The 24169-nt window shown below is 53.2% G+C and overlaps 1 protein-coding gene across 3 annotated transcripts in view; it reads right to left on the minus strand.

Annotated features, from left to right (window-relative positions):
• Positions 1 to 24169, minus strand: part of RNF220 (ring finger protein 220) — a 240782-nt gene that overhangs the window by 62928 nt on the left and 153685 nt on the right. For all 3 annotated transcript variants that reach the window (XM_026086715.1, XM_026086714.1, XM_026086712.1), the window contains 2 exons: positions 13893 to 13938; positions 2794 to 2889 (listed from right to left, as the gene is read on the minus strand). In XM_026086715.1, coding sequence (XP_025942500.1) covers positions 2794 to 2889; positions 13893 to 13938 — 142 coding nt within the window. The remainder of the gene's footprint in view (positions 1 to 2793; positions 2890 to 13892; positions 13939 to 24169) is intronic.

Raw genomic sequence — 24169 nt, forward strand, 5'->3', positions numbered from 1 at the left:
TTGCCATATCAGAAGATTTTGGGAAGTTAGCAAGTTCAGGTGCTGGCTTGTAAGCCTTGCAGAGTGCTGACTTACATAGTACATCCCAGCTCTCTCTGCAAGTTGAAATGCAGATGTATTTTCATACACATGCTTTCTTACAAAATGAAAGCTGTTGAATGTTGTTTTTACCCTTTTAACTAATTAAACTGTGTTCCAGGATGCATGCTTGCCCCTGTGGCTCAAATAGAGGGAGCTGAGGCTTTCCTGGACAAGGTTTTTAGGCTTTCATTTATACTTCCTCCACATGTTACTCAGCCACAAATATTCTGCAGGCTCAGCTGACCCACTCAAGGTGGTCTCCCTCCTAGCAGAGGAGCCTGAAATGTTATCTTTGCAGTACGGTGAATGGCTTATAATTTGCTGTTGCTTTTTCCACTGGTGGATACAACAAGAAAGGACACTAAAAGGGCTTTATTTTTACCTGGAGTGCAGGAAAAGCCCTGGGTGACAGGACGCACTGTATATAGGAGGAGCACCCCCACTTGGCCCATACCACCATGTCCTGCACTACACGAGCTTCCATCACCTTGGTCGAAGCAGTGTCCACACACCAAACTCCAGCAACCAGGCTGGGCACAGAGGAGGCAGGGGAGAACCAGCTCCCCACGTCTTGGAGCTGCCCCACTGCCAGCGCTGCAGCTTCCTCTCTCAGCCCAGGGAGCAATGCGAACACAGTCCAAGTGATGGGCAATCCAGCATTTCTGTAGCTTCCTATTCACAAATCTCCTTCTTCACACTTCTGTATATTCACAGGGTAAGTAAGCATGAGGACTAAGAAAACCAAGCCATAGGAACTGTGAAAACCTACACACCAATAACTCATATTCTAGCATTTTACTAATACAGTGTATATTTGTTATTAGATCACAAATAACATAAGGAACATTCATAGTTCCAGCACACCTCTGCATATGGAAAGCTAAATTTTGCAGCCCTTAAAATCTCAGTGAGAGTCTTCTGCTCTGCTTCCCAAGCATTTCGCTTGCTAAGCCAGGAGGACTAAATTCTCATTCATACCGTGGCTTTATGAAGGCTACACTGAGGCTTTACACAGCCCTGGCACCCACCCTAAGGTCCCTTTACACTGCCAGAGCAGCATAAAGCAGCATAAGGGTAAATGAAAATCAGGCCCCAGAGGTCTTTTCTCCCTGCAGTGCAGACTTACAACTCCCATTACACATTTGCATTAAGGGCTGCAACCCTCCATAAAATACACCCACAAACTTAAAACACATTAGAGTCTAGCTAGACTCAGCACACAGAGGGGGCTTCTGCTGCGAATATTTGTCCTCAAGTATGACATAATAAAAATTTATAGGAACAGAGGACTGCAAGGGACCACCAATTTCACAGAGACTGAAGTCAGGAGACACGAGAAGGGAGGGGTGTTCTCAAATGAATGGGGCCACTGCAAAAATCTCTTCCACATCCTTTTGGGAAGAATATTATTTATTTATCAGCCTTCATAAAGAGGCAGAAAAGAGTTCAGAATTACCTGAATCACACATTCCTGTGTCTTCTGCAGGGTTTGCTTCTTTTACTTTGCACTAGGTTTCATCATTGATACAAGGGTAAAGTGAGTGTGATGTGCCACCAAATTGTAACCCAAGGCTCTTACCTTCACTATACACTGGGCTATGTGGCAGACAGAGGAGGATATTTGGTAGGATAACCAACAAAGAGGACAGAATAATGGGCAACAAATGTACAAATCTGCTACTAATAGGAACCATCTTCAAGAACACATGCTTTAATTGGGGCTGCTTGGCTAGCAGCTGGTCATCTGCCTCTGCCTCTGCAGATGCAAACACAGCCCTGGCACATGTGACAGTGGCCAGTGTGGGAAGGCCTGACCTGTCTACCTGGCCTTGGGCATAGGATATCATGGCAAAGCTTTGGACGACTTAGGGTGATGGACTTATGTCAAGCCATGGCCCACCCAGCCCATCCACATGGCAGGTGAAGGCATGCTTGGATCCATGCTAAAGACTTCAGCTATTTTATCTGATGCCTTTTGGAGTTTACTTGAAGCCAGTCGCTGAGCACAGGCTTGCAGCCAAACAGTTTGGTTGTGTGATGAGTTGGAGTCAAGTGAGCCACTCTTCCCCCAAAATGCAGACAGACTTACAAGCAGAACTGTACTCCTACTGCTGCTTTTCTCTCCCTCCTCTGCTCCATCTCCCTGAACTTTACTTATTGTATTGAACCAAGTCAAGACCTGCTGCTTCTCTGGGCAGAGTGCATTTTCTGGCAAGGGCAGAGAACATGCTGGCATGACTAGAGGTGCTCCAAAACTATGTCTGTTTTTGGGTGGGAGTCACAAGTCAGTTTGCTGGGCAGTGGCAGACCAATGAAATGGAGAATTTTGTCCTGCTACAGGCTGACATCATTCACTATTTTACAGAAAAGTCACTTCTCTGAAAGTTTCACAGTGGCACGGGCTAGGTAGTGACAAACATAGCCATCACAACTAGAGGTGTGGTGAATATAATGTAACAGAAACCACCACAAAGATTTAAAGTAGTTTTGCAGAGCTGTTGTGTAAAATCAGAGCTGGGAGGACTCTGCAGACAAAAGCACACCTTCACAGCCATGTGGGGGACAAAGTGTTGATGTCCCACTGTAGGCAGATGAACCGGGGCACCAGAGCGGAGCAGAGAGCCAGTGCGCTCACTCATGGAGAGCTGCAGATGCTGGGCTAGCTGGTTCCCCGTCTAAGGCTAAGCCCAACGGCTGTATCTGCTTGCTTACCTGATATCTGTCCGAGTGATGGATGTCATCGGAAGAGTGGGGCGATGCTGTCGGAGAATCTCCTTCCCGCTTGATTGAGGCTGACAACAAAATTGACTGCAAGAGAAAGGAGAAATTCATGCTGTGAGCATCGCTGARCTCTCCACCCCTCAAGAGCGTGTCTGCTGGGCTTGGGGCAGTGCTGGCACTGACCGCCCCAGTGTGGGTGGCCTTTGCGCTTCATGCAGGGCCATACCCTCTGCCCCCCGGTGGACTGGGCTACAGGTGTCGTGGCACGGGCTGGCTGCGTCTTCCTGCCCTGGGTGCCCCTATGGCCCATTTTGTACTCAGCTGCAGTGGCTGCCGACAGCACCGGTCCCTGCTGTCAGCTGCCGCCACGCTGCTGGAGGCGGCATGGGAGGAAGGGTGGTGGGAGCACCCTGTAATCTGTGCATGTGCAGGGAAAGTGCGCATGCATCCCTGGACCATAAAGCTTGCATGGCGTGTATGGTCCAGGGAGGCAACGGCAGGGTCACGGCAGTGAACACGGCTTTAACCGTGCCCCTCCTGCCCCGGGAGAGTGCCTTGAATGCAAGGCTTCCCCGCGAGCACCAGGTAATTTATCTCAGGTGTGTAGTGTCAGAGCACTGCATGGACACACGCTGCACTGTAGATGCCACACGGAGTCTGTGAGATCCCCTGACATAAAGACCATGCCAGAAATACACACAAATGATACGGTAACATGAACGCACGCTAATGTGGAGCAATGTTAAACTGCGCTCGTCCACCGGTGTAAGTCCCACTAAATCTCTTGATAGCTTTGTAAACTGCACTAAAGCTCTCAACGCCTCTGCAGCACAACTGCCCCTTCATTCTGTAATGATGCTATTTATTTTAATAAGTAGCACTGAAAAAAAGCACTGAAAAAGCCTTTTAGAAGGTTAAAAAGATCAGTGACATTTGAGAAACAAGAAATCACTGATAAACTTCAAGTCAATAGTAGGTAAGTCTAAATTCTACACACAATGAACTCCAGTGGGAAAATTACTGCAGGAGTTTGACAATATTTAAAAAAATGTACACTGGGTTGTAAGTGAACTTTATTATTAGGAGAGTTTGAGAGAAAAATTTAAAATTCTAATTTAAAATATAGATTAGCTAAACTGGATTAAATATAGTAAGACAATATACTGTAAAAAATATACACTGTAAATGCAGCTCTCCAGATGTTTGTTTCTAAGAATCAGCTGGCAAGATTCAACAATAAATGACTGCTCGGAGATGTGTATGTTTGCAAAGGGAAGTGTAGATATCATCTGAATTGGACAGGTCAAGTGTGGTGACAACATTATTAAAAAGCATAATACCTTGGAGAAAGGCAAGTATTCCAGAAACATTTGCCTCTGGGCTGAAATGAAACGTGAAAAAATGTGCATTTTTTGGAAAGATATGAGCAAGTGGAAAGATGACTCAGCATACAAATACGTTCAGCCAGCAGGATGCGATCCCCAGGCTCCGACAGCGCTCCTGGCAAGCGGAGCAAGCCGGCACGGGCGGCACGGGGACAGAGGGAGGGCACACGCAGGAGGGAGGCAGGCGGGGAAGATTTGGGAGGCCGGCTTTGATCCCAGCTCTGCCACGGGCACGAGCTGCCCGCTCTCGCGGGGCGAGAGTCACGTCGCCGAGCCGCAGCCCCCCGCGCCGGGGCGCCTGCTGCGAAACGCGGCTCGAGGCTCTCGCCGCAGCCGGTGCGGGGAGACGGGAGGTCCCGAAAGGGGCCGCAGAGGAATGGCCCTGCGGGCGCCCTCCCGCCTCCCCGGCCAGAAGGGGACCCGACAGTTAGACACCCAAACCTCACACTGCTGCTGCTGGGCGAGCAAATGTGCCTGCTTTCCGCCTGCAAAACGGGGCGAATAATCCCTCCTGCCGACGCTGGGGCTGGGATGTGCCCTCGGCACCTCCCCACGGCGACGTCCAGAGCTGCTGCAGCGCAAGCAACGCCAGCGGCTCCCGTCTTGGTGCTGGGATCGCCTGTCCCCCCGGCACCCCTGGGTCCATCGGGAGCCCGCGGGGCTGGCGGTGCCCCAGGGGACTGGGCTCTGCGTCCAGAGACCCCCCGAGAGGCCGCAGAAAGGGGGCAGGTGCTGCCCTGCTCCAGCCTCGCGTGGTGGCCGAACCTAACCGGTCCCACCGCGGCGACCGGTTTCGGTGAGTGGCTCATTTGTTTCTGGAAAAGCCCTATAACAGCCAGGCGAAGCTGCCAGGAGAATTTCTGCAGAGCACACACCCTGAGCTCTTGCTGTCATTTAGTTTCTTTTCATTTCCTAAAAGGAGAATGAGGACAATTTTTGAAGAAGCAGGATTGCAAATGTCCCGTGCAACAAAGGGACAGGGGCTCAAAGCCTGCGGGTGCGATTCAGAACAACAGCCCTGACCGCGGCGGTGTCAGCGTCCTCTCCCTCCTAGAATAAGCAGAGCATCCCAGAGCTGGGAGGGTTAAATGCATTTTGTCCTCCAATGTATTCTAGAGAAGGGGAAAAAATACCCATCTCCCCATTCTTTGGCGACAGACAGACAAACCCTCCCTGCCTCCAGCTCCCCCCTCAGCTTCTGGTAGCTCTAATCCAATATTATTATGTGAAAAATGGTTGGGCTAGCTATGGAGACAGTAAATTAAACGTTATGTATTAGTTTTTAGCGTGTGGTCCCGGGAAGAACGCCGGCCCCATTTATTCCACAAACCTCCTGAGCACCATGGCGATGACCTCTGGAAAAACGCAGGGCTAAACTAATCCCAAAGATGTCAATCTCGAGGCCTCTTCTACATACACTTGCAGTTTAGATTAATAAACTGTCTATTTTTAAATTGTGTGCAAGCACTTCAATTCTAAATACCTTGCCGGCATGTTAAACACAGCGTTAGAGATGCCAAGTCACACTTCCCCTTCACTGTTAGGAAACTTGACTTCATTTGTTTTTCTCATTTCCGCAAGATGTGGCACACTTTGCCTTTCAGCCCATGCAGGCAGGAGCGCTGTGGCAGCAGGCGGGGAAGCAGGCTCCAGGGCTAAGGCATTAGGAAAGGCACTTGATACCAGGGTGGCTTTCATTTCTGCATTAGGCCAGCCTCTCCGCCAGCCTAATTTTGGCCTCTTTTTTTTCCCAAACCGTCGTGTCGGGGCTGCCTCCCCAGGCCTAAGGGGCCGGGACGCACTCAGTGCGGTGCTCTGCAAGCCTTGACGTGGAAACGTCCCTTTTCTCCTTGAGCTACCAGCAAGCTCATCCCTGCTAGGCGGCCAGTTAAGCCCAGCGAAAGCACCCTCCTCCCCTCCCCAGGACCCCCTTCCATGGCAAGCCACAGCTCCCAGCGTGAAAGACGGAGCAAGGGCCTTGTGCGAGCGGCCGTGCAGCCTCATATTTCTCCCTCCCCTTTAAATCATCTCTCCATTGGGTAAAGGCACTCTCCGCGGAGGTTATAAACCCTGAGAGGATCAGCCTGAGCATTACACCTGGGGCAAGCTAAATAAAAAAAGGTCACCGGCGCTTTTTAAACATGGACAAAAAAGCAGTAAAATGTGTTTGGAAAAAAAAATCTGGCATTAAATCATGACTTTTTGCCTGGTTTGCCTCATTAAAAGTGGCCTTTTGGAAGGTAAAATTATCATTGTAAGTGATAAGATCTTTAAGAAAATAATTCACGGCTTCTTCACCCTTTAATATGATAGCCGCCACCGGCTAATTTTTTTCTTAATGGCAAGGAGGCCATCAATCTTGTCCGAGCCATGTACTCACTCCTTCCTGCTGCCCCCCCTGCCGAGCCGGGCAGCCACGGCCCCGGCTCGGCTCACCGGGATGAGCATCCATGTCCTCCCGTTCCCACTGTTGGTGCCTCCCTCCCTGGCCGGCGTGGGAAGCTCGTGGCTGGCACCCAGGCGTGCCGGGCTGAGGCTGGGCATGCACATGGACGCAGCAGGACCCCTTAGTTGTGTTCCAGCTTTCTGAGGGGTCTGAACTTCCTCTGGCGTCCCCTGCTAACCCGCACGGGCTGTGCAATTCTGCAGAGCTGGGTTGCAAAGCCTGGGAATGTTTCAGCAGCTTCATTTCAATCCTAAACAATATATAGGTTACATATATAAATATATGGGCAGGTTCTGCATGGATGAAACGTGAATAATGCAACCGGTGTGGCAGCTGTTAGGCTCCAAGTGCAACACTCTCCAGCCTGCCTGTGGATGAGCTCCTCCGTGTGCGTCTGGAGCAGCCCGTGGCAGCTCAGAGTCGATGCTGGCTGCAGGCAGAGCTGGAGGCAGCCTGAGAGCCCCCAGTGAAGGGGAGTCCTGGCCGGGCAGCGGCTCCGGCAGTGCCTGGCAGGAGGAGGAAGGCAATGGCTGGGGCTGGGAGACCTCCTCGGGCACATCACCACTGGTGGGTTGTGCCCTGGGCGAGCTCGCGGGTGGACACAGGCACAGTGCGGAGCAGCTGTAATTCAGCAGAGGATTTGGTTTCTTCAGAGATGTGTTTCCGCAGCCTAGTTCCACCAAAGGGGAGCTCGTGCGTGTTCAGCGTAAGTGCCTGGAGGCACCAACCCCAGCTTGGCACCCCATGCACGTCGCCCCGTGCTTGCTTGCTGGCAGCGTCCCGTGCACGCACAAGGACACACGTGCCATCGCGTCCTGACCCGCACAAACCGCACGAGGGAAGGTGACGCATGCCAGCGTGCAGCCGCTGGGCCGAGGAAATGGATGGAAACTGCCCGCACGTGCTGCCCCCAGCCCTAACCACCTGGGCTCCCGGGCAGACGGGGCAGGTGTCAGTGCGGGAGAGCCGGCCAATGCCTCCGACATTCTGCTTCCTTTCAAGGCCAGTCATTTGAGCGTATTAAAGCACTGGACTCCTGCTTTCTGATAGCCCTGGAAAAACACAGGGAGTCTATTTTTCTTAAACAATCCATCACAGCTGCTGTCAGCAGAACAAATACCCTAACCCCGCTTTTTATGTATCTATATGGCCTTTTTTTTCATATATATTTTGGTACAAAGTGTTCCCTGCTTGATGCATTCAGCTTTAACTCTGCTGTCTAAATAGGTACTTATCACTTAACATGGAGGTGATGGCTTGACATGTTTTCTGTCTCCTGCCCTCCCCTCCACGGTAGGGAAGCCGTCAAAGTGTTGCTAATAGCTGTTATCACTTGGGAACTGTAACCCGAAAGCAATGAGTGATACCAGGCCTTGCTGTGATTTTTCCCCCTTACTCTGCTAGCCATTTTTTTATGTTATTGCTTGAGGATCCCTGACACAAAGATGCTAGTGTTAGAGCTGACTTTCCCAGAAGCTTTCAGAAGGTCCAAATTTGCTCCTAGGAAAGTTAGAGGCAAAATCACCCAGTGGCTTTTAGCTGGCGGAGATGGAGGTGGAGTGGAGCTGGGCATGCAAAGCTTAAATGTAAGAAGGGTGTTAACAGTGAATGGAAATAATGGTATCAGCAGCCTGCTGGCCTTCACTGAAGGCTTCCAGTGGTCTGCAGCTGTACTAAGCTTACAGAAATGTGAGCTACTGATCTATTTTTGTTCATGCTATGCTCACACCTGGGACTGCAATTGAGCTCTGGGTCCTTTTGGAGAAGGCACCAGCTACGCGATGGGGAAAGGCGCCCTTCTGGCAGAAAGGCTCATCAAAGCCAGAGAATGGAGAGGGAAAGAGATCTGGCCAAGGTCTCCCAGCCCATCTGTGGTGGAGCCAGGGCAGAAATGCAGACCCCCTCCGGGACCCTGCGCACCAGAGCACCTCAGTCTCTGCTCTTCCTGCCGAGCATGGCGTTCTCCCCCAGCCTAATGGGAGGGCACAGCTGTTTGGCCCAAGGGGAGCGAGGGGCTCTGTTTGTTCATCGGGTAGTTTGTTTTATGGAAGAAAACCTGGCAGAGATTTTTTTTGGAGTGGCTCTGGTATTCGTCACCCCAGACCGGCAGGGAGCATGGCCAGCCTATACTCATCCTAGGTAATTTCCCCTCCTTCGGACTGCTCTCATGTCCCCTGCTTAGCTGTAGCTTTGCCACAATGTTCAGCTTTAGCTTTTTAATCTTTCCTCATAAATCACGCTTACAGATGGAGGGGGAGGAGGGAAGAGGCACAGATATTTGGAGTGACTTCCCCAAGGCCCCCCAGTGAGTCAGTGACATAAGAGAAGGAGTTAAAACCCCAGGGCCCTGACACCAGTCCGCGGTTCCTGCCACCAGACACGATACGGAGAAGTTAAATGATTGTGCTAGAAATTTCATCTAGAGCAAGGCAGCTGGGAAGGGCTTAATACAGACATTCTGTCAAGGTTTAAGGCTCCAAATCTTGCTTGCTTCAAAGCTCTTTTTCCTTGGAGGGCTTTAGTGGTCAGATTTCCCTCTAGGTGCTGTAATTCTCTCTCAAACTGCTCTATGAAGCCGTAAAATAACGGGGGTAGGTGGGGGAATCAAAGGGCTCTGGCACTGTGGCTTGGTTCCCAGCTCAGCCGGAGGTCTCCGTGCCGTGTGCTGGCTGCCCACCCGCCAGCACCCTCCGAGAGGCTGGGCGCAGACCTAAGCAAGCTTGCTGGGAGCGTGACATGGAATTTGTTCCTGGCCACTCGCTTCGGTGTTTGTTTGCAGCAAGAGCCAGCGCACAGCGGGCTTGTTAGCGGCAAAGGCAACTTGCATGTGCATATTAGGAAGCATCAGCGGCAAAGGAACGCTGAACTCGCAGTAACCACCAGGGCACTTTGTGGAGCCCAGTCTCCTCCTTCAGTGGTCGGTCCCAGCAGCTTCAGAGCGGATATGAGAAAGTTCAGGGGATGCTGTTAGGAATGTTCCTTCATGACCCTCAGGAGGTGACAGCATGGGCTGAGGTCTCTCCTCTCTGGGAAGAGATCATATTGCACCCAGATGATACCCCATGGAGGGAGAGCCACAGGAGGCTGGACAGGCAGTGGCAAAGAAGTGCCATAGGTAGCTACGAGGACTCGGGAACACTGATTCTGGGTTACAGCTGGCTGCTCAAGTATGAGCAGGAACAGCCTAACTTGCATGTCTCATATCCCTAACCAACCCTGGTCAGATTCAAGATRCCACAACACGCTTTCCTCTCCTGCACAACTCTGAGTGGGAGAGGCAGCCAAAGAGAGCAGCCGGTGGGGAAAGGCAAGGAAGGAGTGCGAGACCTGGGAATAATGCCGAGGAGAATTGAGTTCTGCTGGCGGCCATGTAGAGACTCTTGGGCAACCAAGAGCCTGGCCAGAGCTCATGGTGGTGTCTGTATGCCTCTGTAACATATCCCTGCTGCCTGGCCTTCCTGATACATGGCTCTGCCCATGCTGGGGGAGTCCTGCAGGGAAACTCTGGGCTGGAAGAGGTCTGGAGCATGGCTGGCTTGGACACATGTTCAGAAAATGCCCTCCTGAGTGACTCTAGAGATGGGTCTCCCCATGGTGACTGAAGGCTACAGTGAAAGGTTAGCATACAATGTTCAGCCCCAGTCCAGAGAGCAGGACCATGGAGCCGTGGTCTCTAGCTCAACAATAGCAAGAACATCCTCCATCACTTCTGATGGGCCTGAAGCTTCTGTTCCCACTCACACTGAAACGTCTCCTTGGTGAAGAATTGCTTTTCCCACTCCTCCTTCTTCTCTTGGTGTTTCACTCAGACTTGTCATCCAAGAAGGACACTATGGGGTCCAGGACTCTCCTCAAAACCTGATGCCTGAGGAAGACTTTCCCCAGAGCAGGACCCCGGGTGTGCTTTCTGCAAAGGAGAGGTGCTTTCTGCACCTCTGCCTGCTGCAAAGCATGCTTACAAGGCAGCCCAGCAAGCGCAAACTGTCACCTTGACTTGTGAGGGCTTGATGGGCTGCTTGGTCCTCAGCAACCTGAAGATCAAGGCACCAAAGGCTACCACAGGCCTTGCGGCGAGTATCAGACCTTGTGTGTCCCACTCAGCAAGGCCACTGGGAGCTGTCAGGTCCAAGAACTGCAGCTGGGAGTGGAGAGGAGACAGCAGTGTTCCCCTTGTCATCCGCAGGCTGAGGGACCTCTTGCTGACATCAAGCAGCCATCTCAGGCCCTACTCCCCAGCTGGTGGCTGGCAAAGTCCAACTTATTGTCACCTGCTTTCCTAGCTAAGTGGCATCAGGGTTGGGTAGAAATATCATCCCAAGTTTGTTAGCTGCTTGTCCAAGTGTCTTGTCCACACTGGCATACTATGATTGACAGGGTTTGGTCTCTAACAGAAAGCAAACGAGGACACTGAGCAGTGCAGGGCAATTTGGTGCTCAGCACTGCCCTTCGGGCTGCCTTCACTGCAGCCAAGTGGTGGAGAGGGAGCCCAGGCACCAAGCAAGTGTGTTGGCCAGAGCCCCCCAGCTCACAGCCCTCACTGGGCTTTCACTGCCTCAGCCAGCTCCGATAATAGAAGAATCTGATACAATAATCCTGCATTCATCACATTCTACGTTGAGTGATTGGATTTTCTTTGACATATTGCCATGAAAATTGACCCATTGCAGTGAGTGACAGCTCTTCAGGGGCAGGAAAGCAGTGAGCGAGGAACATGCGTTTACATCTGGACTTTTATTGCCAGGAGAGGCTTTTGCTGGGATAGCAGCAGGGAAGGGATGGGAGCAGAGCCAGGAGAAGGATGGGTGGGAGTTAAACCACCTGCCCCCCCGCTGTGCCAGCCCCCGCTCCCTGGGAAGAGCCTCAGCCAGCGCAGAAGCAGGGACAGCCCATGAGACTTTATGCAAAGGTCCTAAACAAGTCCTAAAGTGGTCTTAAAGCCACTGGGGCAGAGTGGTGACCATGGAGGTAACACAGCCAGCCTGCACCCCATGCCGGCTCCCCTATCCCTGAGCTGGGACCCCGTCGAGGGTGGCCCAGAGGCCCTGCTTTGCCCTCCGTGCATCCGGCGGGACTTCAGAGAGGGACTTCGTATCCCAACAGGCTGCTCCCAGCCTGCGTTGCAAAYGGTCAGCAGGCACAAAGGAAAAGAAGAGCCTTGTCTCCCCACCACCCTCCTCCTAAATCCTGCGTAATTACAAAGGGGCCTTTAATACCAAGCTAACATGAAGGTGAAAGTGTTGTGCCACACAGGACTTGTCTCCCAGCAAAAGCCACCTAGAAATAATGAATCCTCCTGGGCTGAGAGGCTTTCAAGCTCTCCGAGAAGGGAATGAAAGATTTCCTGATTTCACCCTCTCCCTCCCTACTCTCATGGCTTCTTGAAGTTAATGTTCTTAGGCCTAGACGTGACGGGCAAAGGGAAAAGATCCATGTGTTGACAGGGGACGATTGATCTCTTTTACACAGAACGACTCTCCAGTCCCAGTTTAATCCCCTCGCTCAAGGCAAATGGGATTCTTTGTCAATGGAAACTTCAAAAGCCCAGCCCTGCCGAGAGATGGACCTTCTTCTTTATCTGGTGTCTGTCAGTCACTTGGTGTATTTCCCTCCAAACAGCTAATCTGTCTTCCTAACCTTCCTTCTCCCTCTCAGGCGCTGTATTTGGGACTGTTGAGTTATCTACACTCAGACCTGACAACAAGTGAAAGGGAAGCGTGCAAAATCTAGGTGCTTTCATTTTGCAGGTGCCCTTTCCAGCTCCTTCGAGACATCTAAAGGCAGCTTTACGGGCTGTGGCTTTTCAGTGATGGTTGGGTTTGGGGATTGTTTTTTGCACTGCTTGTTTTTCATGAGGGAAACAGCAGTGCCCAATTTACCTGCAAGATGCTGGGACAGTGGCCCATCGCTCCCAACACACAAGCCAGGAACTCAGGACTGCCAGCCTGGTCCTACCAGCGACTCCCTTCTGCTCCAGCAAAGTCAGGTCTCTGCTCGCTTATCTGTCTCCCCTGGGCCAGTGTCATGGGGGAGAGGGGCAGTCATGCATGAGAAGGGTGTGCCAAAGGTGCGAAGCACTAGGTGGTATCACTGTGAACTGTATTTTCTCTTTGATGGCTTGGGAAATTGTTGGATTTATTCAGTGGGCATCACTGACAGCTGGGACCATGAGGCAGCACTGTGGCTCCCCTGCCCCTCACCGTGTGGGTCAGACAAGGTGTTTATGTGGTTGCAAGACAGTCACTGAACCCCAAAGGGGAAACCTAGAGCTGAAATTTCAGCCTCTGTTTCTAATGTCACATTCCAGGTGCTCCCAAACCTGCCCAAGCTTCCAGAAAAAAAAGGAAATCAAGACCTGAAGTTTATATTATTAAAACCAGCAGAAAGACGGCTCCTATGAGAGCTCCCCTGCCCCTCCTGGGCTGGGCGAGCTCAGTGATGCAAGTGGCCTCCCTAGGCAGGAGCTGGCTTGGACTGTGTGGCTGTCATAAGCAGATGGGTAGGAGAGCCTGGGCTCCCTGCCTTACCCACCTTGGGGAGCACTACTTGCCACCGCTCGCTCTGTTTTCCAAAGTGGTCCAATGCCCAGCTCCCTGCCACTCATTTGCCTGTCCAGGTTCTGGTCCTTCCCCCTGCCATGTCTAACGACCAGCTAACAGCAACACTAATTAGCAAATGATGCTCTTTGCAGTGACGCTGTGATGCTTTATACATTTTGTACATGGTGAGCAGGACTTTCAGAGCCAAGGGATGGGAGGTGGGTGTTGGGGAGGGGGATCCAGCTGAGGCAGGGTCTTCTTGCTATTTGGGCACACACGGGGGGCTCCTTTCTGGTGCGCTTTGCCCCCCTTGCAGCAGTCCTGCGCCCCTCTTCCAACGCTGGCATATGGCTTTGGCTCCAGTAACTCCCGCAAACGATTTTACAGTCTGAGCTCAGTGTGCATGCGATCAACTCTCATTAGCTGTCATTAGACACAATCTGGAGTCCCGGAGCCTGCCGGGTCCTTCAGCCCACGATCCCTCAGCTGTACGGGGAAGGGCAGAGCCCATGCGGGGACTCGGCCACTGCAGCCCAGTGGGGGAATGGGGGCAGCTTCCCCCTGCTCTGGGCAGACCCTGAAGTGCAGCCCTTTGTGGGGCAGCCCAGGGAGGGCCGGTTCCTGGGGAACACCAAGTAGCAGGACACGGAGCGGGCTGGGAGGGCAAGGGGGTGTAAACAGCATCCCTCTTGGGGGAAGGTGTGCCGAGTGTTGCTCACTTACCTTGGGGGTACCCGCTGCCATGGCATCCTTCAGGATGGAGTTCTTACTGCCAAGAGAGAAGAGAACGGGGTCAGAGTCATAAAATCGCTGTGGCGGGCAAGGACAGGGGAGAAGTAATGGAGGTTAAACGGCAGCGAGCGCAGCTCCCCCTTGCCCTGGTCGGGGGGACACAGGAAGGAGGCAGAACAACCTATTTGTCAAGCCTAGGTTGGAATAAAATGGTCCTAAAAGTGGAACTACCCAAACCCAGACACTGTCGCTGGCAGGTAGCTGGCACGAGTCAAATCCCAACTCTTCCGCTYCCCAGGGAAAGCAGGGATCCTGCCCGCGGGGCGCTGGGAAGAAAGCCAAGGAGAGGGGAATGGTGGGTGGTGAGCCCGACGGAGGACCAGGCACCATAAAAAAGGGGGAAAGGAAAGAGAGGGAAATTAAACCCCTGTAAAAAGCACGGGAAAGAAGATCCCCTCTGCTCCAGCCACRCAGTGGAGGCAGCAGCTCTGCCGGAGGCTGGAGTGATTTGTTAATTCAGCTTGTTCCCCATTTAGCAGGGAAGGAGGTCCCCGTCACGGTGCTCCTCCTCGCCTGCCCTCGCCAGCGGGAGATGCTATAGATTTAATAACACCTTCCCCCCTCCAGACAGGTTAAACTTGAAACAATTACATATCAAAGCCGACATGGCGGGGAGGCCTGCACTGTAATTTTTTGGTTATTAAAGTAATCTCTCTCATGTAAATTCTCCTGCTAACATGCTGCAAACAGCATTAGGAAATAAATTATTTCCCCATGATTCGATTTGTCAATGCAAAGCACCTGCAGCAGGCAAAAAGGATCTTGAAATATGTTGGCAACCCCGGTTGCCTGTGCTTGTAAGTGCGCGGTGGTGGGGCGGCTGGCTCCCCTCTCCCCATCGCCCCGGGGAGATGATGGATGGGTGGGCGGAGGGGGAGGTTAGCGGCTGGAGGCGGAGGTTGGGGAAGGGGGGGGATGGAATTGTGTTTAATAACAAAATTTGTATGCAAGCCTGCATCCCAGGCTAAGGATGAGTGATCGGCAGCCAGAAAGTATTAAAAAGCCTCGCTAAACAGATGCTGACAATAGAACAAGACATATCAAATCAGATCTACTTCAGAAACATTAACATACACACGCACACGCACCCCCCCCCCGCGCGCGCGCGCACGCTCACGGATCCGCACACACATGCTCCTTTCTTCTCAATCACAGCAATATGGGAGACATCAATAAATTTTTATGAGACTTTTAGAAGATCAACATGGTACTAGATGTGACAAAAAAGCAATGTGCCTGTCATGTTCGCTTTGTCGGGGACACTTTAGCCCCAGATGCCGAGCTGCAGTGGCAGCGGGGAGAAATTGAATTTGGCTGGCTTTAATCTGCCTTGATTTGGCAGATGGCTGGGTGTTATGAAATGAGAAGGGATGGAGGAAGGTGTTTTCTCCTGGGGCTACAGCCCCCCTCCTCTCCCAGTCCCACTGCCCTCGCCCCCCGGCCCCCAAACGGGCTGCGACAAGCAGTTACCCGTCAATCAGGTCACCCCAAACGCCGGAGATCGAGGGCTTGCTAGAGCCCCGCTCCCRGCCCCGGAGTCGCCGAGGCACTTTTAGCGCTAATCCTCGGCCGAGCGGCTGCGGTTCCCGGGGCGCTTCGATCAGCMCGAGCAAGCGCCGCCGCGCTCCTCGGGCATCGGCTCCCGCTCGGCCACCGCTGCCCGGCGGCAGCAGCGTTCGGCAGGAGGGACGCGCCGGCCGCCGCCGCCGCCAGCTGGGATCTCTGCTGCCGGGCACGGGGACGCGCTGCCGGGTGCTTGCTCGCTCGGGGGATCTGGGCCACGCGCCTCCCTGCAGCGCACGTCTGCCCCTTTGCAAGCAGCAGGGTTCCCCCCCCACACACACACACACAATTTCCAGCACTATCTTGACTTTCTGAGTGACCTGAAGTGTGAAACAACTTTTTTCGTTTATAATCCAAACACCGGGTTAAAAAAACCCAGCTCATTTCCTCCCTTTTCTTGTTAAAGGTGTTTAAAATTGTTCCTTTTCACGGGAAAGAGGAAGAATCTCATTAATTCCTCCCAGAAATGCTTTTGGTGCCAGGAAACTGGTGTTTTCAGTATGAGCGTTTCTCTAATCAGCCAAAAGGCAAAGCTTCTGCCATTGGGAACGAGTGACAGTGAAGGGGATTGATTTAAATAATTTGGGAGTGTCTATGCTTCATTGGGAGGATGATTAAGGAACCCCTCCCCTCCCTGCAATTTAGCCCCATTCCATTAGCAGTCATTTGGTTTTTATTTATTTCCAGAGAGAGGTTGGGAGCAGGCGCAAGCCCTGGTCATCCAAGACACTGGGTCACTCAAGGGTGTTTGGCCCCGAGCGCAGTTGATCGCTTGGATCGCTACCACTGGGTTTCTTGCACCTTCCTCCAGAGCATCTGGTTCAGACCACTGCTGGAGACAGGTCCCGGGCTACAGAGGCCCTGGACTAATTCAGTCTGGCTGCTTTCCTCCGTCCTGCTAAATAGCCACCTGAACTACAGACGTCGCAGCCCGCCGTGCCGCCGCTCGGCCCCGCAGGAGGCAGCGCGCTCCCGGGCAGCCGACTGTTCAGGGGAGCTGGGAACGGCCTCCGAATCGAAAGGCCATCAGCGAAGAGAAACCTTCCATTCCATAAACACTGCAGACAAATTAAAAATGGTAAAAGGGAAATCAAGACCTTTAAAGTTCAAACACTTTTCGGTGCCTTTTAAAGTTTTTCGCTCTAGGCCCTTGCAGAGAGCACAATCTTTGGAGACCTTGGAATTCTCTTTAATCACCAAGCCAGTCTGCAGTGGTCTGAAATGATTACACATTTACATAGTAATAACCCCAACACTCCCCACATTATTTCATGGCTAGCATATTTCCACTCGGCGAGTGATCCATGTGTTTTAAATTATAACCTGTACATAGGAAATTAGTTACTAAGTACGATATTCACAGGCTCGTCTGACACTTCTAATTAAGGTGATTTACACAGAATTATCCTTCGAAATAAAAAAATGGTGTTTTGCTAGCTAATAAAATATAATTACTACCCGCTTTTATAAGTTACAGTTAGTTTTAATCTATTTGGGGAATTGTTTATCTAGTTCATTACAGCAAAACAACTTCTTTCCCTTTTAGGCAAAACCCCCTCAAACTATCAAATAAGAAAGGAAACATCCTGGAAAGGCTCAGGGATCTGGGGAGCCTCGTTCTCTCTCCCGGTGGCTTTGCATTTCCAAGAGGTAAGTGGATGCTTCCTCGCTAATCCGCTTTCTTGGGCGCCCCCTCGCCAGCTCACCTGTGACCCATCGCTCCAGTTCATTAGTGCACGCCGGCTTTAATAGAAACGTTTACCCACAGCAAAGCCTTCCACAATTAAAGCAATAGCCATGCTATAGCACACGGACATGCAGACGCCTTTTAAAAGCAGGCAGGGACTTGTTTAGGAGCATCCCCAGATGCAAGGAGGAATCCCCTGGTGTCTCCCCGTGGGATCCCCAGGAGGCTGTTCAGACCCCACATGTCATTCGTGATGTCCCAAAGGGCAAAGGGCAGCTCGCCATGCTGAATATGTGCTCTCCTTCCCCACAGTCTTGGGGTTTCTCCACCCCACCAGGGATGCTGTTACACACAGTGACCTTTAGATTTTTATTTAATTTTTATGGCCCTTGCCTTTCAGGGTGTGCTTGCCATAGAGAGAGAAAAAAAAAAAAGCAAGATGCTGGAAGCAGCCCTGTTGCCACCCTCATGAAGTGAAGCTGCAGCCTCTGTCCTTGGACACTTGTCACTGAACTTGGGACCTTGCTGTGCCGTGATCAGGCCATAGGGGTATGACGAGTCTAACAGGAAGGGGCTTCGGTTCCAGGGTTTTGTTGGTTGCCCTCTGGAAATGGTGAAAAGTGCAAAGTTTTGGTCCCTGGAGCAGTGCTGGAGACCTTCGGGAAGGAACAGCTTGTCCCCCCGGCCGGAGCTGGGGACCAGCAGCATCGCTCTGGGTGGGAACAGCGGGCTGGGGGCAAGCGAGATTTAAGCAACACATGCAAGAAAGAGCCCCGACTGGGAAACTGTGGGTTCAATTCCCAGCTCAGCCAGAAGGCGCAGCATGAGGCTGCCACCCCAGGAAAACAGCGGCCAGCTTTCCTTCCCTCCGCGCGTGGCACTGCACATGCTGCCTGACAGTGCCTGGGAACAAGGCTTAGAAAACCCTGTTGCAATCGTAGCTACAGCCTGAATGTTTGCTAACATAAGGCAACAGAGAGGGACGTGCTCAGGAGGGGAAATGAAGGCCCAGAGCAGTGACAGAACCTGCCCGAAGCCTCAGAGAAGCCACAGCACGGCCAGAAGCCGCCCCACGCTGTGCTTCAGCCCGCTCCAGCCACCAGATCCTGCAGCTGCTGGCCCTCGTCGAGCACGTTCAAATGAGCTCTCCAAAGAGCCCCCACCCAAAGCAGGTTAGGGCTTATGAGGAGCATCTGTCAAGGAAGGGCTGAGCTCGGGACCTGGCACAGCAGCTGGACCCCCGGCACCACTCCTAACACGTAATTAATAACTACTGCAAGAGAAGAAGTTCCTTGAGCTCGGGTAGTTACAGTTGTTTGTGCTCATCCCTTAATGACATTGCAGCGAGAAGAGGTTTAAAGAGGTGGTAAGAGGGCTGACAACACCCACGGCTGCCACTGCCACGCAGGTGGTGCTTTTCAGCTCTGCGACTCTTTCATGAAACAATCTCATCCGCCCTTCGGATTGACAGGCACCAGCCTGAGCGCGTTCAGCTCCCGCGTGAGATCCTGCGAAGCTGAGAGGTAGCTACGAGCTGCAGCCAGCTGATATTTTTCCGTAAGAATATCCAGTGGAAACAATTTGTTTTTAGCTGCAGGACGCGCGGCTCGTGCTYGGCCGCAGGGCAGGAGCACCGGCAGCGATGGAGCAGCCTGCGCGGYGGGACGGACCGGGCAGCCTGCAGAGCGGCGCGGAAGGAAACACCAGGAGTAAATAAGCAGTAGCAGGRTAGAGAGGGAATTGGATTTTTGTGAACGCCAGTTTAAATAAGTGGAAGTGTCACTTGAAACCTAAATAAGGAAATGAGAGTTTGATTATTTKCTTTTTAAACTACATGGGGCCAAATCCTCACCTAGCCGCAGGTGACAGCTCCCTGGAGCTGCCGAACATGATCTATACTGTCAGGGAAAGCATGCTGTGATTTTTAACCTGCCATGGCTCTTCTAACGGCACCTGCTCCCCACTCCGGTTAAGAGACCTTCTGCAGCCGATGGGGAAAGGGACCGGGTGACAGCGAGAATTGCCAAAGGCCCTGGAGCCAGGCCTAGAAATGCTCTGCACCTACAGTCCCACCTGCGTCTCCCAAATGCTCGCCCAGCCAATATCTGTGAGACCTCAGTAGCCAACGTGCGGGCAGCGGTGGCAAGCCTGACCCCACAGGGCAGCTGCCCACCTCCCTGCTCCCCGAAATAAATGAAGCTGCGGTAGAGATGCAGCAGGATCATAAACCGCTGCGAGTGAGTGACCTGACCACAGTAAAATCCCCCATTTGCTCTGTCACGTTGACACCCGCAGCTCTTCCTTCCCTGCTGAACTCTCCTTTTATCCATCCCAGGGTGACCTGGGGCAGAGCACGGGGTGGTGGACCTGTGCCTTCGCAAGGAGCCTCTGCTCGGGGAGCCGATGGGCTGCTGCAGGGTCTGGCTGAGGATATGATGGTTCATGTGTGGGGGGCAAAGCAGGAGGCTTGGGTAGGAGGGACATCTCATTTCTTTCCCACTGTTTGCAAAGGAGGTGGTTGGAAAAATAAAAAGTCGGAGGGAAAGGTCATGTATTAGATTGATCTGGGGGGCTCTTTGCTACCGCGGCGGTAATGACTGTTTAATTATTCGCAGCTCACATGGCAGTTCAGAAAAGGCTCCACAGAAGGCATGCGTTGCTTAAGGGAAAATAACTGACCGAAGATTTATTTCTCACCCCTCTTTTCTTCATGCATCCCTTCCAAATGCTGGGTTTCTCCATGCAGCAGTGCTTTAYGCAGGGCTGCCGCTGCTCCGCCTCCCAGCAGAGGCTCCGATGCCTTCCTCTCTCTACAGGATTTCTCCCTAGCCCCATTTCACAGATGGAAAAGTGAGGCACGCAGCCAGCCCAGCATGCCCAAGGCTGCAAGGGGAGTCAGCAGCAGAGGAAAGCCTTGACCTCCGAGGTCCCAAACCCCAGCCCAACACGTTAGCTACAAACCCATGCCCTGGAGCTAGTGAATCGGTTTTGGGTATCAGGAAGCTGAAGGCACGTCAAGGAGTGTTCACGGCACTGCAAGGGCACTACATGAGTGAGGACATGCACAAATTTCCTTGCCCGCTGTGCTACCCCCAAAACTCTGACCCATGAGAAATACTCTCATCCACAGACCATGGGCAGCAGCCAGCTGGTGGGTGACTTGCTCCGCTTGGGGTCCRAGTTTGCGAGGGGAAGAGACGAACGGGGCACCTTCAAGCGGGGCGGGCAGCTGTATTTCGTACGCTCTCTCCACTGGAGCAGCAGCGGAGAAAGGGCCCGGGGCTGCYGCTATTGCCACCCTCCGAGCACGTGGGAGGAAGCTGGAGGGTGCTCGCTTCCCTTTCTGTCCATGATTAATCTGCCACAGCGAGGGGCAGGGACACAAATCAGAGGGGGATGAAAGAGGATAAATCCACAGTATCAGCAGCACCACATTTGCTAGATAATAAACAGACTCCTCTCCTCATAAATTACCCTCCTTTCCCCCACCGCTGCCCGCCGGTGACACCAGCAGGCGCAGCCCTGGACTGCTCCGAGGCGCTCCGGCGTCCCGGCYCGTCGGGAAAGCCACAGCTGAGCCAGGGCAAGGGTGGGGCCCCTGGCCCGGGCAGGCGGCCTTCGCCTCCGTACACACGCCTGTGCGTCACGGGGGCATGCGGGACATCCCCGGGCTYGGGGGGACAAATCCTGCGCGGGGGCTGCCGGGCGGCACAGCGGAGCCCCATCCGAGCCCGTGGAGAGGGAACGGGGCAGCCTGCTTCGCCCCAGAGCCAGCTGCATTTCAGCAGGCGACAAAATGATTTATACCAGGCACGTGAAGTTGGTGGGGGAAGCTCTATAGATACAAGGCACTGTTTATTTTACTTGAGATTTCCACCCTCCATCCACTGCATCTCAATCTCCTCCAGCGTGTGGCCGGTTCCCTCTCCTCTCCGGGAAAACGGAGTTTCCTTGCTCCTCGCTTTGGCAATAGCCACTTTGTCTACTTCTCTTCACACACGTGGGGAAGCGACCCTGTTATTTACCTCTTCATGGCCCTGCGCCCTGCTCAAGGGTCACCAAGAAGCGGACACTTCCAGGTGGGTTTCTCCAGTGCCAGGCTGTGCGTTTAAGTTAAATCTGGAAGGAGTCAGGCTGGGACAGCGTAAGGCGAAGCCCTTTCCCACGCACCCGGAGGTGCACCCAGAGGTGCCCTGCATCCCGACGCCCAGGACCCCTGCGCTGGGCTCCCAAGCTGAGCAGCTCCGGGAACTGCTGCTGCCGCCGGGGCAGGACCTGCTCCCGGGGGCTCGGGGCCGATCCTGCGCCGAGCCGGATGCAAGCAACCCCGTCAGCGCTCCAGCCCCCAGCGGGAAGTGGCGTTCCCCAATGCCGGCCCCGGCCTGGCTGCGTGGCTTTAGCCGGGGGACCTTCGCCGCAGGGCAAAGCGCAGGCAGGCACCGCGGGAAGCGGCCGTGGCGGCACCCGCGCCCCGGACCCCCGGCGAGGTCCCGGCACAGCGGGGCTATCGTGGAGCGGCTGGGCTGCGGGTGGTCGGGCGCCGGCGCCGCTGCGGGTGCAGGACGGGGAGAGCGCGCAGCCGCAAGCACGGGCTAGCGGGAGGGCAGAGGCACACGTGTCACGAGTTGCTCGGGTGAGTGATGGGATCGACAGCGCTTGGGGAAGCCGCGAAAGCTCAGCGCCGCTGCGGCCGGGGGGGAGGATGCGCAGGGGGAGGGTACCCGGTCCCGCCAGCGCAAAGTACTGTCAGGCACTTAATAGTACCTGTCCCCACGATCTCCCAGAAGCGGATTTATGCCTGGAGGGGTCACCTCTGGCGAGACTCTAATAACATGACTTTATTAGCTTTCTTGTTCCTTCTTTAAGATACAGTAGCAAGGGGGGAGGAGGGCAGCGGCACCCGGGGAAGGAGAGGGGGGTGTATGGGGAGGAAGCGGCTGCCCTCGCGATTCCCCTCCTCGGTGACAAGGGGGAGAGGGAGAAAAATGATGCTCCCTCGAAATTTATCATGCACCCAATTACAATGTTAATTGGCAAGTCCCAGAAATCAATTAATTCGCAAATTTTTTTCAATTAAAAATTAAGATAAATCATAAAATGTTATTAAGCAAAGGCCAAACTCTGTGAACTTTTTTTTTTTGTAGGCATCTGGGTTTTTTTAATTTAAATAAAAAAAAGAGCTGTGTTGCCAAAGCCCGATGCCCTTGAGTGCCTTTGCTGAAGCGCAGGGGGCTGTCATCAGCAGGACTGGGCTGAAGACAGATAAAAAAATATCGACCAGTCGGACACACTGCTTCTGCTTTATTGATCAGGCGGGAATTTAACTTGCTGTGCATATCCACCGTGTCAGCAAGGGCCACGGGTGAAATTAAAAGTACTTGGCTTGGAGATGTCGCCTTGATACTGGGGGGGGGGAGAGGGAGGGGGAAGAAGAGGGAGAGGAAGGGAAGAAATCATGAAAAAGAAGAAGGTGGAAAAGAAGAGGGAAGAAGAATGACAGAAGGAAGTTCAGGAGCAGGACAGAGCTGCCATGTGGTTTCGATGCCTGCTTTTTCCTGGTTGCAACCTCACTTGTTGGCTAGGACTCCTTGCCCTCTCTGGAGCACTCCCAGATATCTGCTGCCTTTAAGGAAGGGAATTAGCATGTACTTCAATGGAGCTTCGAGGAAAAAACCCTCTCGCTCAAAGGCGTCTCTAATCTCACTCACTCAGAGGCTCAYGGACTTACACTGTTCACGGCACAAGAAGCCTGGGGAAGTGCCTGGCTGTCGTGTTAAAGTCCCCAGGCATAAATCGAGGAGACCTGAGGCGAGAGCTGTGACCCTGATGTGACACATGACAACAGAGCTAATTTGGGTTTTACACACTCTATTTATCCTGCCGAGCCTGGCAGCACGGCCACCCCACCCTCTCCAGACCAGCCACCCGCTCCAGCCCCGAGAAGGTCTCTTCCAAGGGCCTTTTGGAGTAACTCGATACTTAGCAGATCCCTTTGAGATGAAGCAATTTCGAAACTGTATTGCCAGACATCTGCTTATTCCTTATGCCATTGGGCCTAGAGCTCCCTCTGCTCCCCGAGGAGAGMCACCAGCGTGCCCATCTGCATAAAGAAACCGGGAGATAAAGTCCTCTCCCGGCAGGATGAGGATGCTCAGCGCAGTGCCAGCAACCGAGGGAGCACTTTCTGCTTCCACCCTGGCTGCCAATGGAGGGATGATTAAGAAGAGCGAGAGGAAGAGAGCACATGTGCAAACGAGGGAGAGAAAGCTTCAGCGGGATGATGAAAGAAGATTTAARCCTGGGCAGAGATGCACTGAGAGCTGCTAGAGGAGCTGGAGCCACCGCGGGCCCTTGGCGGGCTCTTTTCCTCTGACAAGAATCAAGGCTGGCTCTGACAGCCAAACTCAACCCCTGCCTGGGCATTTCACCTGCTTTGAAATAGGCGTTCCCACTGCGTCCTGCTCTGCCCTCCTTTCCCTGACAGCATTTGGCTTCCTCTTCCTGATGGCATCTCTGAGGTCACCGGAAAACAGCCTGGAGCACTTTCCATTTGCATCAAGGCAGGAGACTCTGGTGCCCTCTGTGTTCAAGGAAATGCTTCATAATCAAAGAATCAGAAGATAAATTATTCCCTGATGCACCTCTGGTGTAACTCCTGAGACGCCAGGCACACAGTGGCATCTCCCTGCTCTTGGCATGGTGGCAAGGAGCAATGAGACCGCTCACTCAGGCTGGGAACAGCTAACGGGGACGAGGAGGTGGGCATGGGCTTCAAAACATGGGTATGCTCAGAGAAGGTCAGGATTCAGGATGGAGGAAAGACAGGAAGGAAAGTGGAGAAGGGGAGGGTTTGCACAGCCACGGGGCACGGTGAGGGCAGTATCGTCTCCCCTTCGCTCATCTGGCCACGTCCATTGGACATGTGTCCACATGGACATGCTGAGCTCCAGGATGCTGT

The sequence above is a fragment of the Apteryx rowi genome, unplaced genomic scaffold, assembly GCF_003343035.1.
Source record: "Apteryx rowi isolate R43461 unplaced genomic scaffold, aptRow1 scaffold_7, whole genome shotgun sequence".
Taxonomy (NCBI): Eukaryota; Metazoa; Chordata; class Aves; order Apterygiformes; family Apterygidae; genus Apteryx; species Apteryx rowi.